This window comes from Podarcis cretensis (assembly GCF_951804945.1).
Source record: "Podarcis cretensis genome assembly, chromosome: 13".
NCBI lineage: Eukaryota > Metazoa > Chordata > Lepidosauria > Squamata > Lacertidae > Podarcis > Podarcis cretensis.
The window spans coordinates 46,221,972-46,239,886 of record NC_137182.1 but is presented as its reverse complement, the minus strand read 5'-3'; the positions used below and the strand labels follow the sequence as shown (position 1 = coordinate 46,239,886).

At 47.2% G+C, this 17,915-nt stretch overlaps 2 protein-coding genes across 2 annotated transcripts in view; one reads left to right on the top strand and one right to left on the bottom strand.

Annotated features, from left to right (window-relative positions):
* Positions 1-6,030, bottom strand: part of PLOD3 (procollagen-lysine,2-oxoglutarate 5-dioxygenase 3) — a 34,723-nt gene extending 28,693 nt beyond the window's left edge. Inside the window, exon 1 of the mRNA XM_079951565.1 lies at positions 5,630-6,030. Coding sequence (XP_079807691.1) covers positions 5,630-5,741 — 112 coding nt within the window. The 5' untranslated portion in view covers positions 5,742-6,030. The remainder of the gene's footprint in view (positions 1-5,629) is intronic.
* A 1,885-nt stretch (positions 6,031-7,915) lies between these two features.
* On the top strand, positions 7,916-14,885 carry ZNHIT1 (zinc finger HIT-type containing 1). The gene is made up of 5 exons (XM_079951685.1): positions 7,916-8,067; positions 10,464-10,634; positions 11,962-12,041; positions 13,403-13,572; positions 14,650-14,885. The coding sequence occupies exons 1-5, from the start codon at positions 8,046-8,048 to the stop codon at positions 14,669-14,671; spliced, it is 465 nt and encodes a 154-aa protein (XP_079807811.1). The 5' UTR covers positions 7,916-8,045; the 3' UTR covers positions 14,672-14,885.
* Positions 14,886-17,915: the final 3,030 nt, after the last annotated feature.

The window sequence follows — 17,915 nt, the reverse complement described above, 5'->3', positions numbered from 1 at the left end:
GAAGGAGAAATATAATCATTTCCTTAATAACAATTTATTTAACTAAAACAATAACATGATAGCAAATGTATCCATGTTTGTTAACTGGTGTGGTTAAACAATTTAAACAAAAAACAAAAAACTTAGACTGAGTTTAGCACACATGAAAAACTTAAAACAAATTCTTATTTCCTGATGAATAGCCTTTGGACTATAATGTAACATAAATAGATAACTATCTTTAGAAATATTTTTCCTCCAAAAGCATATTTTAAAAATCTGTTTTAAATGCCAAAAATCTGTTGGGGAAAAAAAATCATTTATTTTTATGCTTTAAACCCAAGCCAAAAAGAAGCCATCCTTCCCACATCAAAACAAACATCTCCTGAACAAGGGTTTCTCCTCTCAGCTGTCGGTGCCGCCACCTAGCCTGCCAACCTACAATTGTATCCCTCTGGCAATATTTTCCAAGCTACTATTTTTCGCTCCTCAAACTCTGGAAAGTCTGGCGAGAACCTTCCCAGCCCGTCCCACTCCCTGCGTTGCCAGAGAATTCGAGAACCAACCAGCAACGTCTCAAATTGTCCCGTGCGCTCAGAGAGAGAGAGAGAGAAGCTGAAGAAAAAGGCACCAGTCAGTTAGAGGCAACTGAGAAAGGGAAGAAAGAAAAGTTATTCAGCAGCCACCTAACAAAACCTGTCACAGGAGCGAGGAATAATGGACGAAAAGAAAGAGCATTAAGAAGAATGAGAAAACCCTATGTGAAGAAGTGGTCAAACTTTGTGCTCAAATATTCCCAGTTCAACAGATAAATTAAGTTAGTGGGTTGGTGCGGAGGGAAAAGTAGCAGGCATGTTAGCTCGGTGTGAGGAGGGGGAAACATCTGTGGACTTTCCAGTTGCTGCTGAACTACAATACCCATCGTCCTCAATCACTGGCCATGCCTCCCTCACCCTTTCCTTCATTGTGAACAGGTCTTGGTACCATGTTTGCATCAGAGGAAAGAAGGAGCTGGCTGGGAGATTACTCCTGTGGCTGCATGGTTTGGCTTACCACGCCATCCAAACTGGATTACAACAAGTTAAAAAGACAGTATTAAAAACAGTTAAGCCACAATCAAAAATAGGGCGAGCCCTAAAAGACATCTCTCAGGTGTCAAGGCCACGAGAAACAGGTGTGCCTTCACCTTTCTGTGTGGCGGGAATGCCACAGCTCGGCGGCTGCCACAAAAAATGCCCTCACATATCCCACACTACCAGGTGGGCTCCCTCAGACAATCTTGACAGCCAAGAGGGTCTGTAGGGACGGGCTGCAGTGTTAGAAACTCAGGTAGATAATCTAGGTGCCAAATGGTTCCTTAAACCAGGGCTACAGTTGCCAAAACTGAATGCCTGGTTAGCATTCTGGGGCCAGACAGCTCGAAAATCGTCTTTTTCTATATGACTTTTTGGTTTCTGAAATTCATTCCAATTGTGGCCTTTCAGATATTGGGAGCCTAAGTTGTTTAGGGCTTTAAATGCTATGGCAGAATGAAACCTTAGGCTGCAGGCCTGGTGCTTTAAATTATCTTCCAATTATGCTCAAGCTAATTTATGCTTGCTTCAATCTGGAATTGTAGAAACCATACTTCTCTCTTAAGGATTCAGCCCTTTAGCAATTGTTTAGCCACAGACAGAGAGTGCAGAAAAAGGACATCTGTTACAACCTACTAAGATTTAGGACCAGGGATCTCTAATCCTTGAGCCCAAATAGAGCAAATGCAAATAAATATGATAATGTCTTAGTCTGGCAGCATTCCATTCATGGACATCGCAATACTTCTCAAAAACCGGACAGCTGTCTCCACGGTCCGTAATATTTCGCAAAGCCGGAAGTCACCAGCCCCATGAAATCCTATCCAGCAACTTCTGTAAAAATAATTACTGGCAGAGCTGAGTGGGGGGCGAGAGAGAGAGAGAGAGAGAGAGGCCATCTCCCTGGAACTCACATTGGAGAGCTGTCCTTAAACAACACTAAGCCACCGAGAAAGATCTATGAAGGACTAACAGCAACTAACTGCTAACAGCAAGAGCCCCCACTTTCAAGTACAAAACTTGCTATACACAAAACCCTTTTCAAGAGGCAACAACCCCAGCAGACAATATTAATCACCAGCTAAAAAGCTACTAAACGATAAAATGCTGAAACTCCTAGAATGATGCCAAGAAGCTGGCAGGTTTCTTTTGTGCCCCCAGTTTTGTTGCTTGTGCCTTGCGTTTTCAAGTGCATGCTTAAAACACACAACCCTAAAAATAGGTTAAGTGTGAGGTGGGCATCCCAATGCATTACTTCCAAGAGCTCACTTTGCTTTAGAGTAGGGATGGGGAACCAAACCTCTACATCTCCTTGGACTCCAGCTCCCATCAGCCCCAGTCAGCACAAGCCAATGGCTGGAGATGATGGGAGTTGGAGTCCTGCAATATCTGGTGGGCCACTGACTTCCCCATTCCCACTTTAGCAGTTGCCAGCTCTCGACTTCAGAAGTTTGAAGGAACTTTAAAGACAGGTATCTATGGGGCAGCCTCTCCCTGTATGCCCCACGGAGGACCTTAAGGTGCATAAATAGCAACACTCTAGAGGTCCCGGGCCCTAAGGAAGTCAGATTAGCCTCAACCAGGGCCAGGGCCTTTTCAACACTGGCTCCGGCCTGGTGGAACGCTCTGCCTCATGAGACCAGGGCCCTGCAGGATTTGATTTCTTTCCTCAGGGCCTGTAAGACAGAGTTGCTCCGTCTCATCTTTGGCTTGATCCCCTCCTCCTCTTTCCTTTTCCTTCTGTGTTGGAACCCCTATTTGGGGGCTTCCCTGGCTCACGTAGGACCAGTCTGGATAGTTGGCCTTGGTGAAGATTTGACGTTTTCTCCCCCCCCCCCCCAAAACAGTTTTTGATCTGGGCTTCCACTGAAATGAGGCTGCATTTTAAGTAGTATTTTAATTTTGTTTTTAAAGTTGTATTTTAATCAATTGTTTTTATATCTGATGTTAGCTACCCTGAGCCCGGTCTTGGCTAGGGTAAAAATAAAATAAAACGAAACGAAACGAAATGAAACGATACGATACGATACGAAAATGAAATGAAATGAAATAAAATATAAATGGCAAGTATTTCAGCCACAGGGGAACCAAGGCAGGCCAGACCACAATGAGTCACACAAGCCAGGAGCAAGAGAATTGCCACCTTGGTAAATTCAGCAATGCAGTTAGGTCATTTTAAACTCTGGACTTTATGGCCTTATGGGTGGAAAGGGAGTTCTTTAGAGGCCAATGCCTGTTTTCAGTTTAAAATGCGGTAAGTCAGCCCTGCTGGATTTGGGGGTCCTCATTCTGGTGAAGAGCCCTCGAAATTCAGCCCTGAAGTCCCACCCTGATGGACTTCCTAGAGGACACACAGAAACATCTAGTTAGCTACGCTAAGAATGCTGGACTTAGATGAACCTCGGTGTGATCCAGAACAGTAAGCTATGACTACTACTGCCCCAATATTACCATAATCAAGAACAGCAACAGCAGCAAAACAACCATGAAATATTTCTGGGCAGCAGTTAAGTTGCAATTTTGCAGATTCTGTTAAGTCGCCAAGTCTGCAACTTTCACATCACAAGCAAAAGGCAGTAAAAGACGCTTCCTCAAACCAAGAAGAGGAGCAGCAAGAGGAACTGTTTTTCTGTCCCAAGGCTAGAGGGTACGATGCTGCGGAAGAGCCACACTAGCGTGTCAGAGGATTCGTGGATACTGAAGCAGTGTGGGGTATCGACCCAAAACCTCAGACAACCCAACCATGGCGAGATTATGTAGATCAGCATCCCCTGAAAAACTAGGCTCACAAAGGGAGAATGAAACAAGACAGGCCAAGTCACCACCTGGACAAAGCGCTAAACTCTCTCAACAATACATTCTTTGATTAGCTACAAAGCGCTTATCAGATCTTGGCAAAAATAAGAAAAAGACTTGGCAAAAAAAAAAGGCAACCTGCACCAGGGGTTGCGGGCTGCAGGTTGGTGGGATCTACTTTGTTTTGTACCAGAACTCTGAGATCTACGAACTGGGATCTGTTGCAAAAGACAAACACTTAGAGAGCAAGCCTATGCATAAGAAGCCGATGAACAGCAGGGCTGCTGCTGCTGCTGCTGCTCTGGCAGAAGAAAGACAAGTATTCTTAAGACTGTTCTGTGCCAGGCTGCCTGAGCTGAAGTAGGGCACAGCCACTGATCACCTTATTCCTAGCCGTCCATTCCTCTCTTGAAGTCATCCAAGTTGGTGGCCATTATTGCTTCTCATCTGACCTGTGTCACAACCTTTCCTCTCTGCTCCTCCGTTACACCAAAACACATCAGTGCATAATATTAGTGCCATGTGTGTCTCTGCACACACATTTTGTAAAGATGGCCCTGGTAACATTTCCCTTCTTCCCTTCTTCCGCTATCACATGGACCATTTCCTTGACCAAGTGAGCCAGGCAGAGGGGGAACAGAGGGAAATCAGAAAGGTGTGTGCTCTCTCTATATATAAATACACACACACCTTTCTGATTTCCCTCTGTTCCCCCTCTGCCTGGCTCACTTGGTCAATCACAAGGAACGGGATGTACAAATGGTTATTTGCAGCCAAGAATGTCACTGAACTACAACTCCCACAATCCTCAACCACCGGTTCACACTGCCTGGGGACTGATGGGAGTCGGGAGCCCAACACCATCTGTAGGGCTACACCAGGCATCGGCAAACTCAGCTCTCCAGATGTTTTGAGGCTACAATTCCCATCAGGCAAACGCGGACCTACAGATGTTTTGGGACAACTCCCATCATCCCTAGCTAACAGGACCAGTGGTCAGGGATGATGGGAGTTGTAGTCTCAAAACATCTGGAGAGCCAAGTTTGCCTATGCCTGGGCTACACATTTCCCGTCACTGCCTTGCTTTCAGACCCGAAAGTGATGCGCTCGCTCCAGATGTTGGGAATGACCTCATCATCCCAGGTCCACTGGTCGGGACTGATGGGAGTTGGGATCCACCACGTCCTTGGCTGCTTACCCGCTCTGAGACCCCACAGCTAATTCTCCCCTGGCCTCCTCCCTGGCCCATGTAGGACTAATTCAGCCAGCTAGCCCTGGTTACTATCTAATGCTTATTGGATGGATTTTCCCCAAATCGATTTTTGAACTTTGAATTTTATTGTCATTCAAGCTTTTATACTGTATTTTATGCTGCTTCTATGTTGTATTACAATTAAGTGTTTTGTATTTGTTGTTAGCCGCCCTGAGCCCTGAACCGGCAAGGACGTGGTATAAATAAAAAAATATTATTTATTATCATTATTATAGTCCCTCCCGCTTCTCCCAGAAAGCGAAGAGAAAGGCCAGCAATTGTGCAAGGCGCTGGCGCGCAGCTTGTAATTCCCGGGTCGATCCTCTTTTTTTCCTATTTGCCAATATGCCTCTCTCCCTCCTCGTGTGCATATATGTATGACACCCACCCCCACCCCCCACCCCCATTTTTGCAACCCCCCCACTGCAACCTCTGCCTCATTCCGGCGTGGAAACACTCGATTCCTGGAAAGGTCATTCTGCTACCGATCCTTGACAACCCCCCACCCCACCCCGATCTCGTCTCGTACCTGGATCGACTGCCTCTTGATCTTCCTCGCTGGTCGCGGCTGCGCCCATCAGCAGAGTGGCTAGGATCGCGGCGGCGGCGGCGCTTAGAAAGACGCATCTCTGCCGCTTCATGGTGGAGGCGACCGGGGAACCGAGGCGAGAGACTGCGGGGCCCGCTCGGGCTGCTGCTTTTTTCAGCTCTCGCGATCGGCGGGGCCGGACCGACGTCAGGCTCCTCCCCGCAGCAGCCCCGCAGCTGGGAAAAAGAAGGGGGAGGAGGAAGGGGAGATCGGAAACCCTCTTCCCATTTCTCCCCCCTCCACTTTCCTTGGGCGGAATGAGGCGGCGGGACCCCGATATTCCCGCTGCGCCCACCCACAAAACCAGAAAAAAATCAATATATAGCCCCGCGAGAACCTTCGTGTTTCTTTCCTGGTCATTTTCATCAATGGGAGCCCATGGGAAAAAAAGAGAGAGGCCGCCATCCAATCGCGCGGCAGCTCGGGCAAGGGGCGGCCAATCGGGACGCGGGGGCTCCCCCCTCTGCGTGCGGGCCAATCAGGAGTCTGGAAAGTTCGGGACGGCGAGAGAAAGTAGTAGAAAATCTGGTCGTGAAAAGTGTTTGGAAAGGGGAGGAAGGAGGGAGAGACCTGCGCTTGCTCCAATGCCACGTTGCCAAGATAATAAACCTGCGCGCGGGGCGGGTGGGAGATCTGAAAGGGGGGGGGTCCAGGGAGGAAGGGGGGCTGCCCAGAGCAGGGGGTGCCGTTGATTTTAAAGGGATTAAAGCCCTCGCCCCATGCACACTTCGCGTTTGTCAAAATGATGGGAGCCCAGATGGCAACCTTAGCCACTTTCATACACCTGCTGAAAACCAGGGTTATGCAGGCAGTTAATGCTACATCTTTCTGCAATTATAAGTGATGTCTTACACATACACACACACAGAGAGAGAAATGTTTTTTTAATTTTTTTAAAAAAAGAATGAAATAGTGGTCTATAAATATTTTTTATAACTAAATACATATTGCGTGTCTGTTTAGCACTAGAATTCGAAACATTAATTTCACATGCCTTGTATTGCTTTCCCTGCCTGCTCAAAACTTCATTTTGCTCAGGCCAGCAGCAGCCTACCCAGGCGTGTGATTTTGTTTGTGTTAATTTGTATTAAAACCGCCGATTTTTATCTGTGCCTTGACAAATGTTTCCTCTGCTTCGTTTTCAAAGTTTGATTTTATCAGCAACAAAGGACAGTGCCCAGCAATCTTTGAGGGCAAAGTCACCTAGTGAGCTTCGTGGCTGAGTGGGGACTTGAACCCTGGTCTCCCTGCTCTGACACTCTAACCACTGTACTATACTGCCTCTGAAGACGTGGGCAGTGGGACACACGTAAACAGCTCCGTGAATTCTTTCGCGCTTAACGTTCATCTGCCCTCTCAGGCTTCGACAGACAGCGATAGCCCTAAGTGGATAACCTACAGCACTATAAAAAAATTCCTTCCAGTAGCAGTGTATCTGAAGAAGTGTGCATGCATGCATACGAAAGCTCATACCAAGAACTAACTTAGTTGGTCTTTTAGGTGCTACTGGAAGGAATTTTATTATTTTTTTTGAATTTTTTAATTTTGTTTTGACTATGGCAGACCAACACGGCTACCTATCTGTAACTGAACCTACAGCACTGTCCGCGTGTCAACTTGGCGGCAGAGCAAGCAGTAAAAGGTGGAGATGCTGGGGATCGAACCCAGGACCTCATACATGCAAAGCATGCGCTCTACCACTGAGCTACATCCCCCGGCTCAAATAAGGTGTTTTGAAGCTCAGTACTGCCCTTCAACCTGCCAATTGTTATCTCCCTACTTTTCCACCCCCACCCCTACATTTCATTGTGCTTGTTGGAGGGTTTATTCCGCCGGCACTCTGCACATGTTCAGAAGAACGCTCCTGTTGAGGTTTCATTGTGGTCATCATAGCCCTAAACATTGGAAGAGGAGATGACATTCCTTTGCCTTGGGCTCCCTTTGCCTTCCCTCCCAATCGCCACCAGCCCTAAATTCCTGCCTCTCCCTTCTCACAAAAAAAAACCCATTAGAAAGGCTTTGCGCCAAAGACAGGCGGAGTTTAGGACCCGGCGAAGTCGCTTCCCCCAGGAATGTGAGTCGGGAGCACAGGCGGAAGCGCGATTTGCCCCTGGTAACATGGCGGCTTGCGAGCGGTTCCACCGCCCGGGGAGATACAGCCTAAACTTCCGGTATTAAAGCGAAAGCACTTGCCTGAGCGGGATGCGGCCCTGCTCTATCTTTTTCCCGCTCTCTATGGTTGGAGAGCCTTACGCTGCGTTAAGAGAACCAGCGTTGGGAAGCTAGCGCGGTTCGATACCGGAATTGTCAGGAAGGAGTGCCTGCGGGAGGTTGTGCCTCTTTGCTCGCTCGCAGGATGGTGGAGAAGAAAATCTCAGGTACTTCGCAGTGGGATGGGAGGGCGGCGGGGCTGCTGGGAGCCAAGGGGGATCGGTGTTATCCGATTTAGATAGCAGTTGCCAAGAAAATAATGGGAAACAAGGAATGCATGTTTTGCATTGTGCTGAGCTGTGATCAGGAGCAGCCCTTTGCAAAACAAAGGATATTCTGGGAACCCCAAAGTAATGGTGTAATCCGGCTTCTCACCTGCCGAACTATTATCATCACCGTCGTTGGTGGAGGGTTTATTCCGCAGGGACTCTGCACATGTTCAGAAGAACGCTCCTGTTGAGGTTTCATTGTGTTCATCATAGCCCTAAACATTTATCTGCCCTTGGCTCGAAGGTCCCAGTGTGGCCTGCAGCCATTAAAACACAATATTTGAAACAATTTGCAATCGCAGAAGCAAGGTGGGTCCTAGAAGTTTTTGATGTGACCCGGGCTTAATTTTGAACTAGCATTTAATGGGGAAACCTGCAACTTATGCTGATGCTAGTTTAGCACCTGGTAATGAGAAAGGACCTTGGTGTGGAATCTGTGGTCTTCCAGATGTTGCAGGACTCCAGCTCCCACCATGCTTGACCATTGCTCATGCTGGCTGGGGCTGATGGGAGTTGGAGTCCAGCAGTGTTTGGTGGGTGGTGGGTTCCCAATTCCTGCTACAAACACAGTATCCCTTTCATGGGTAGCCGATGGGGGTGCTCTTCAGAAGTTGCTGAACTCCAGCTCCCATCAGCCACAGCCATAATGGTCAGGGGTCAGGCATGGTGGAAGTACATGAGCTTACCCCATGGGAGGGTATCTGAGCTTGAACAGAGTGCCTTTTGGCTTGCCACTGATGAATGTCAGCCCCTCTCAACAATCTGGAAATGAAGGGACAGAGTTTCTTATTTGGAAGAAGCTGGCACCAGGCTGCCTCTTAAAAACTGAATCTGTAGGAGAGGATTTATTCTTTGTAATAATTTTTTATACCGTTTTATTTTTCTAAACAAATAAACAAATCTTAGCCAACTTAAAACATAAGAGCAGAACCTTTCGAAACACTGAATTAAAACATTACAGATGAAAATCCAATGCAATAAAGATTCACATTTAGGGCAGTACAGTATGCTTAAACAGAAAAACAAAATATTCTTGTGAACAAACAAAAAAATTCCAGATAAAAATCAAATACAAAAATGCAATACAAATTCCTCCTATGCTCTGGCATAGCACCTACTTTCTCCTGCCACAAGATGGTGCATTAGTAGAACATAATCTTGAGCTAAATGTATGTGGTAGTGCGGTCACCATGGGGCTAATGTGTTTCTTAGACCTCTAGGGTGCTTTGTGATGGTGGGGGACAATGAGGCAGTTCCTCCCCCACCCCAAATGAAAGATAATCTCCAGATTCCCAGCTTTCTTTTTCCAAAAAAAGAGTAAAAATTTCCAACATTTGTAGAACGTCAGATACGAGGCCAGGTGTGCAGGCACTATTCTGCTCCTTTGTTTTGGGGAGAGACTAGTCTGCTCTCACCTTTCTGTGGTTCCAGTTACAGATAGGTAGCTGTGTTGGTCTGCCATAGTCAAAACAAAACAAAATAAAAAAATTCCTTCCAGTAGCCCCTTAAAGACCAACTAAGTTAGTTCTCGGTATGAGCTTTCGTGTGCATGCACACTTCTTCAGATATCTGAAGAATGTATCTGAAGAAGTGTGTATGTATCTGAAGAAGTGTGCATGCACACGAAAGCTCATACCAAGAACTAACTTAGTTGGTCTTTAAGGGGCTACTGGAAGGAATTTTTTTATTTTGTTTTGTTTTGACTATGGCAGACCAACACGGCTACCTATCTGTAACTGGAACTATGGAAGGCACCACATTGAGCCGCATGAAATGGAAGTCCATCAACCTCACCGTGTATCTTTCAGTGGTTCTAACTGATGAATGAAAGCACCAGAGCATAGACAACAGTAGTTAGGCTATCCCTGTCCATTTAGGGGGCATAGCTGGGCCACCAGCTGAAGCCGATTTAAGGCAGTCCTTGCCACCAAGCTGTCCTCAGCAGAAGGCCACCTGAGCTTCAGCGGAGGCAATTCAAATGTTCAGGGGCATAGCGGAAGGCCCAAGGGGTGTCTCCCCTGGTTTGCTTGGATTGGATGGATTTGATATCCCGCTTTATCACTACCCGAAGGAGTCTCAAGCGGCTAACATTCTCCTTTCCCTTCCTCCCCCACAACAAACACTCTGTGAGGTGAGTGGGGCTGAGAGACTTCAGAGAAGTGTGACTGGCCCAAGGTCACCCAGCAGCTGCATGTGGAGGGGCGGAGACGCGAACCCGGTTCCCCAGATTACGAGACTACCGCTCTTAACCACTACTGGCATCAGACATAGCCCTCTCTCTTTTTCTCTCTCAGCACGGTCTCAGGACCCCAGTCAGAGGCGCATCTTAGACCGGGCCACCCGGCAGCGGCGCCTGAACCGCCAGTTGGAGGCGCTTGAGAATGACAACTTCCAGGATGACCCTCACGCCAACATGCCCCAGCTTGTGAAGCGCTTGCCCCAGTTTGACGACGACGCTGAAACAGGTGAGGGTTTGTTTGTTGGGTTGCATCTGTTGACTTCTGCCGTTTTCCTTTCCTCTTGGCTCTCACTCTGTTAACTTGCACCACTTCGCTGTTGGAGGTGGGTCACAAATTCCTATTTTTGTAATATAATTTTTTATTGAATTTCCGAATTTTTACATATTCACTTCAAAACTAATAGTTACATTGTTTCATACGTTGTCTTCCCATCCTTACCTCTACAGTGTTTTCGTTCAAACTCTTTTCTACTGCATTATATATCGGACTCTTATCTGTTATATAAATCCCTCTAATACAATTACTTTATCATTTTCCTTCCGCTGCTTCTATCTCAAATCCTGCCCATGATTTCACTTCACTACAGTACTTTTTCAATTAGTTAAAAAAAAAAAGGGCCTCCATTCTTCTGTAAACAGTTCATCATTTCGATCTCTTAATCTTGCTGTCAGCTTTGCCTTTTCCACGTAGTCCATTACTTTTAAAAGCCATTCCTCCTTCGTGGGAAGGTCACAAATTCACCCTTGAGGGTTGGCCAAGCTGGATGGAGTTGAGCAGAGATGGTATCAAGAAAACGGGAAATGGTGGGAGACAAAGGTGCAATCCTGCACTTAAGATCCACTAGCTTAGGGGCTTTAGGATTTGGCAGAAGCCCCACTGATATGGTTCCACCATGATGGATGTGTTAGCTCAGGGGTGGGAGGCCTGTAGCTCTTTAGAAATTGCTGGACTCCAACTCCCATCATCCTTGACTGTTGGTCATGCTGGTTGGGGCTGATGGGAGTCCAACAGCATCTCAAAAAAACCAACAACACAAAAAAACCCCCAGGTATTCCTATCACTGCGCTAACAGAACACCCCAGATATAGATATACCTATCACTGTTCCATCACACTGTACAAATAATAAATTTATATATATTTTTCCTCAGTAAAATTTATTATAAACAGCAGCTAAAACTTTTTTAAAATTTCAAAATGCTAATTTTGTCATTTCATTCACAATCCCTGAAAATAATGGATTGTTATTGGCACTGGGAGGGTAGGTAGTAACATTTGTCCCCCTACGTTTTAATTATTTTATTTTATTGGATATAACAATGCAACTGTTTGAGAGATGCAGAAACCAACAGGGGCTTGCCTGTTTGACGTCATACGGCCCTCAATCTGAAAAAGAAAGAAACGGATGCAGAGCAGAGAAATGATTATTGAAGAGAGATCGTAACAAGAGCATGAATAAGAACATGGAAGCATGGCAGAGCGGTCAGCAACAAGGAATACTGTCGAATCCAGATAAAATCATACTTTGCATTCCCTGGGTTTTGTTTATACAGGGAAGAAGAAGAAGAAAACGCGGGGAGACCATTTCAAGCTGCGTTTCCGCAAAAACTTCCAAGCCTTGCTGGAAGAACAGGTGCGTCTGCGCCCTCCCTCTCCCCTTTGGGGGACGTGGGTGAGGCATAAATATTCTTTAACACTTGCTTCGCTTATGTACTCCTTCCTTAGGGTCTTATTTCCCACCCCACCCTGGATTTAACAGCGCTGTTTAAATATAAATGTTTGAACAATTGCAGACATTATAGCCAAGCCATTGCAAGCATAAAAGTGCTTTGTTAGTTTTGCGCGAAACATCTGCATGTCGCTGGATTTGCGGCCTGGAGGCTGTGCTGTGTGTGGAGACAATTTAGTCAGAAAGCTCACTGGCCATAACTCCGCAAATGATCCTTACAAGAGCGATAGGCTTGTAATAAATGTTGCGGATTGAATTGGGGGGGTCAGGTTTATTGCAGGGTTGAGATTCAAAGTGGAGACTTGCTAAAGTTTCCAGGCAAGCTCCAAACGTTCCTGTTGTTAGGCCAAGAGCAGGGGGCAATGAATGTGGGGCTCTCCAGAGTGTTTTGGACTACAACTCCCTTCAGCCCCAGATGTTGTGAGCAGTGGTCAGGGATGATGGGAGCTGTAGTCCCAACAGAATCTGGACGGGAACCATTTTGGCTGCCACGGGCCTAGAGGGATGTAGCGAGGAGGGGACCACTCCTCCCAGAGATGGAAAGGATAACTGTCTATAAAACTAAGCGGAGGAATTAAGTTTTTGCTGTTAGATTGGATTGGGCACCTTTCCACACACCCCAAATAAAAACTGAAAATATATCACACACACACACACCCCGCCAAAACCAGCCGCAGGCCAGTGAGGACTGAGCCAGCTCCATGGGCATAGACCTTTGACTGAGGGGGAAAGCGATTGCACAGGCAGAACTTTGAACAGTATTACTCTATACTTCAAGGAAGCATTTCCTGGGACAGGTGTGTCCCTTATTATGCAGGCCAGATCAATATCTGCCCTACCCTTCTCAGGCCAAATTGGACAGGGAGGCAGGGCTGCTCACCTGTCAATCACCTGGCACCTCAGTGTCGGTAGGCAATGAGCCTCTTTTCTGTAAGCTGTTAGGGCATCTGCTTCGTGGTTCCTTCTCCAAGGAGCTCAAAGTGTCACACCTGTTTAATCCCCGCGACAACCCTGTGAGGTAGGCTAGGCTGAGAGCGAGCGACTGGCCCAAGGTTGCCCAGTGAGCTCCATGGCTGAGTGGAGGATTTGAACCCAGGTCTTAGTCCAGCCCTTACGCCACACTGGCCGCACTTTGAAGCCGCACTCCCAGCGCTCCTTCAGAGAGCCCTCTTCCATGTGCATCAGATGGTTTGACTCTTCCCTATATAATGCATGGCGTGAGGATTGAGTTCATATCTTTTTCTCCCCTCTGGACTCCCCAACAGAACCTGAACGTGAGCGAAGGACCCAACTACCTGACAGCGTGTGCGCCCCCTTCCAACCTGCCCCAGCGCCACTTCTGCACCGTCTGCGGCTTCCCATCAAACTACACGTGTGTATCGTGCGGAACCCGGTACTGCTGCGTCAAGTGTCTGGGGACGCACCAGGAAACTCGGTGAGACAGGCTTGCAAACAGCAACTCGCCCTGGTCGCCACCAGCATGGGCTGCTGTTCCATTTCCTGACCCAAAACCGCAACTACCAAGGGGATTTTAAAAGAATAATAACATGGAACTGTTAGGACAGCAAGTGTAGTGCCCTAGGGGTGCTGTTGGCCTCCGACTCCCATTAGCCCCTGGCCAGTGGCCAAGGATGATGGGAGTTGTAGTCCAGCAACATCTGGTGTGCACCGGATTGGTTGTTTAGCGGTATTCGTAGCCTGCCATTTTCTCTCTACAGTATTTAATAGAAACGTAGGAATTTCGTTGTGTAGCACTCAGAGTCTGAGCAGGGGAGCGCAAGTAAAGGCAGGTTGCACAACTGCAGCGGCCATGACATGGGAGCAAGACAGGAGGAACATGGAGAGGGGAAAGTGATGGTTTAAACCAGGGGTCAGCAAACTTTCAGCAGGGGGCCGGTCCACTGTCCCTCAGACCTTGTGGGGGGCCGGACTATATTTTTTTTTGGGGGGGGGGGATGAACAAATTCCTATGCCCCACAAATAACCCAGAGATGCATTTTAAATAAAAGCACACATTCTACTCATGTAAAAACACGCTGATTCCCAGACCATCCACAGGCTGGATTAAGAAGGCGTTTCGGCTGGATCCGGCCCCCGGGCCTTAGTTTGCCTACCCATGGTTTAAACAGTGACAGAAGTTAATGGGGGCAGGATGCAAAGTAGGTGAGCAGGTGCAGAGCCCCTACTTCAGGCATTGGCAAACTCGGCCCTCCAGATGTTTTGGGACTACAACTCCTATCATCCCTAGCTAACAGGACCAGTGGTCAGGGATGATGGGAGTTGTAGTCCCAAAACATCTGGAGGGCTGAGTTTGCCTATGTCTGTAGTTGTTGTGGTTTTTTAAAAAAAGAATTAAGTGGGTTTTATACCGCTTTTTAGGTGACTCTCACAAAGAGATTCATAAAAGACCATTATAGCAATAAACATCCATTACAGAGAACTGAAAATGCCTCCTCTCTCTCTCTCTCTCTCTCTCTCTCTCTCTCTCTCTCTCTCTCTCTCTTCCCTGAAGGTGTCTGAAGTGGACCGTCTGAGATGTGTTCTAAGGAACTTCCCTGTGCTGCCTGTGGAAGGAGCATTTGTGTGGCGTATCTGTTTCCTTCGGATGGGTTGGGCCTGGAGCTCTTCCTCGCTTGAAGGCTGAAGGACAGGAAACCAGGTTTCTCAGAGACGGAGAGGAAGGCCGCTTTGCCTTGCGCCATCATCTGTCGCTAGCGTTTCAAGTAATTAAAAAGTATCTGTGCTGTAGCCTTGGGGCTTGGATCACTTCTTTTGAGTCGCCTGGGACTATTTGTCTGGCAGATTTATATATTTGTACTTGGAAATTTCCAATCCGCTCTTTCACAAAACACAACAAGGTGGCTCACAACATATGAAATGCTGGGTAATGGGTCTCGGTCTATGAAGCATATTTAAAAATCATCAACAGATGTGCTGCAGCTTTGTCTGGTTCTGCTCGTAGCCAGAGAACTGTTCACACATTACATTCAATGGGTGTACAGCCAGTGATTGCGACAGCGAAGCCAAATGTTGGAAAGATTCGTGACAGACAAAAGAAAGTGCTTTTTCTATGCAGTTCATAATTAAACTACCACAAAAACCCCTCCCCCAAGCAGTAGCAATGGCCACAAATTTGGAAGGCTTTAAAAAAGGATTAGACAACTTCAGTAAGGCGATCGGTGGCTACTAACCGCAGTAGTTGTGTTCTACCACCACTGCTGGAGGCAATTCATTCATTTCATTCATTTATTGAATTTATATACTGCTCTATACCCAGGGACGCAGGTGGTGCTGTGGGTTAAACCACAGAGCCTAGGACTTGCCAGTCAGAAGGTCGGCGGCTCGAATCCCCGTGATGAGGTGAGCTCCCGTTGCTCACTCCCTGCTCCTGCCAACCTAGCAGTCTGAAAGCACGTCAAAGTGCAAGTAGATAAAAAGGTACCACTCTGGCAAGAAGGTAAATGGCGTTTCCATGTGCTGCTCTGGTTCGCCAGAAGCGGCTTAGCCATGCTGGCCAAATGACCAGCTCCCTTGGCCAATAAAGCGAGATGGGTGCTGCCACAATGACCTAATGGTCAGGGGTCCTTTACTATACCCAGAGGTCTCAGGGCAGTTCACAAAAAAGATCACAATATATAAAATCAAAATAAAAACAATAAGCCCCCCGCCCGCCAAATAGCCACATTTTAAAGGGTATAGGATGTTGATTAGGTCAGCCAAAGGCCTGGGTAAAAAGGAACGTGTTTGCCTGGCGCCTAAAGGTGTATAATGAAGGTGCCAGGCAAACTTCCCTGGGGAGAGCATTCCACAGATGGGGAGCCACTGCAGAGAAGCCCCCGTTCTCGTGTTGCCACCCTCCAGACGTCTCGAGGAGGAGGCATACGAATGAGGGCCTCAAAACATGATCTCAGGGTCCAGGTAGTTTCATATGGAAAGAGATGGTCCTTGAGGTATTGTGGTCCTGAGACGTTTAAGGCTTTCTGGGTCAAAACCAGCACTTTGAATTGGGCCCGAAACTAAACGGTAGCCAGTGTAGTCAGACCAATATTGGTGTAAAATGCTCAAACCGTCTTGCTCCGGTGAGCAACCTGGCCTCTGAATTCTGCACCAGCTGAAGTTTCCGAACCATCTACGTATAACACATTGAAGTAATCTAACTATGAAGTTACCAGAGCATAGACAACAGTAGTTAGGGTATTCCTGTCCAGATAGGGGTGTAGCTGGGCCACCAGGTGAAGCTGATGGAAGGCACTCCAGGCCACTGAGGCCGCGTGAGCCTCAAGCGACAGCAGAGGATCCAGGAGTACCCCCAAGCTATGAACCTGCTATTTCAGGGGCAGCGTAACCCCATCAGGAGCAGGCGACCTCCCAACCATCTGGTCTAGGGAGCCACCCACTAACAGTGCCTCAGCTTTATCTGGATTGAGCTTCAGTCTGTTGGTTCTCAGCCAGTCCATTACCAAGGCAAGACACTGGTCCAGCACTTCCACTGCCTCACCTGCAGATGTAAAAGAGAAATCGAGCTGAGTGTCATGTCAGCCTAGGGATTCATCCAGCCCAGCCTTTCGCATGATGAATTCTATATATAAGTTAAATAAGCAGGGAGACAATATACAGCCTTGTCGTACTCCTTTCCCAATTTTGAACCAATCAGTTGTTCCATATCCAGTTCTAACTGTAGATTCTTGTCCCACATAGAGATTTCTCAGGAGACAGATCAGGTGATCAGGCACTCCCATTTCTTTAAGAACTTGCCATAGTTTGCTGTGGTCGACACAGTCAAAGGCTTTTGCATAGTCAATGAAGCAGAAGTAGATGTCACTGCCACTAGATGGGCTCAATAATGAGTCCTTACCAGTGTTTGGTTGAATTCATTCGGATCTTTCCTCCACTGAAGATGGCGACAGGCCAGGCAGCCAGCTCCAAAGCTCCACAGATTTTAATCGCGATTTAATTGATTTTAACTCATTTTAAACCAAGTATTTTATTAACTATCAACTGTTCAACTGTCAGCCTGGAAGCTGGAGAGCAGAAGAATGTGGAGCTGTGAGATAAGCAATAATTAACAAACTTGGAGCTTATCTGTTCTGTCAGCATCCCGTTTATCAAGCGGAAGCCCGGAAGGTGGCTGAATAGGACACTGAAACTATTGAGATTTTAACCTTAGGCTTTTGAACCTAAACTGTCATCCAGAGGCAAGAAAAGAATCAGGAATAGTCCCAGTAATGATACTGGGGCCTAATAAATCAAGTAAAGCGGAGAAACAGATGAGGATGGACTCCTATCTCCCCACTGTAAGGACAGTGCCAAACATGAGTAATGGAATAACAGCTGCAGGGTGCCCTCAAGCCATTTCCTGGCTTGTTTTCTTGCTCTAAGCTATGGAGTATACCAGGGGGCCAATCGGACTCCACAAAGTGGGAGAAGGCGCTCATGGGCGATAGTGTCTATAGCCCGAGCCATTTGGGTGTTCCAAAGGTTGGTCAGGGTTTCAACAGGAACACCAGTCATATCAGCCAGGAAACCCCCCAGAGCCATTTGGAATCCCACTAGATCCATCAGCCTCTGAGGATGGACCTTCCTAATTGGTCCCCACACCTCTGCGGAGGGGAAAAGTTGCTGACATCCTAAATCTCAACAGGACCATGACAAGGGACTGATGTCAATGTCCCCCACCTTCTGATCACCCTCTTCCTGCCCAAATCTGAGGGCTCCCTTGGACAAAAACAAAGACACCAACCAGGATAACTTGGAGCAAAACAGCAGCCTGTAGGCTTG

What these genes read in the sequence shown, in the direction of transcription:
- ZNHIT1 (XM_079951685.1), top strand. Translation starts at nt 8,046, where the DNA reads ATGGTGGAGAAGAAAATCTCAG. An exon ending in GGTGGAGAAGAAAATCTCAG is followed by an intron (nt 8,068 to 10,463) that starts GTACTTCGCAGT and finishes TTTCTCTCTCAG; the next exon opens with CACGGTCTCAGGACCCCAGT. An exon ending in TGACGACGACGCTGAAACAG is followed by an intron (nt 10,635 to 11,961) that starts GTGAGGGTTTGT and finishes TTGTTTATACAG; the next exon opens with GGAAGAAGAAGAAGAAAACG.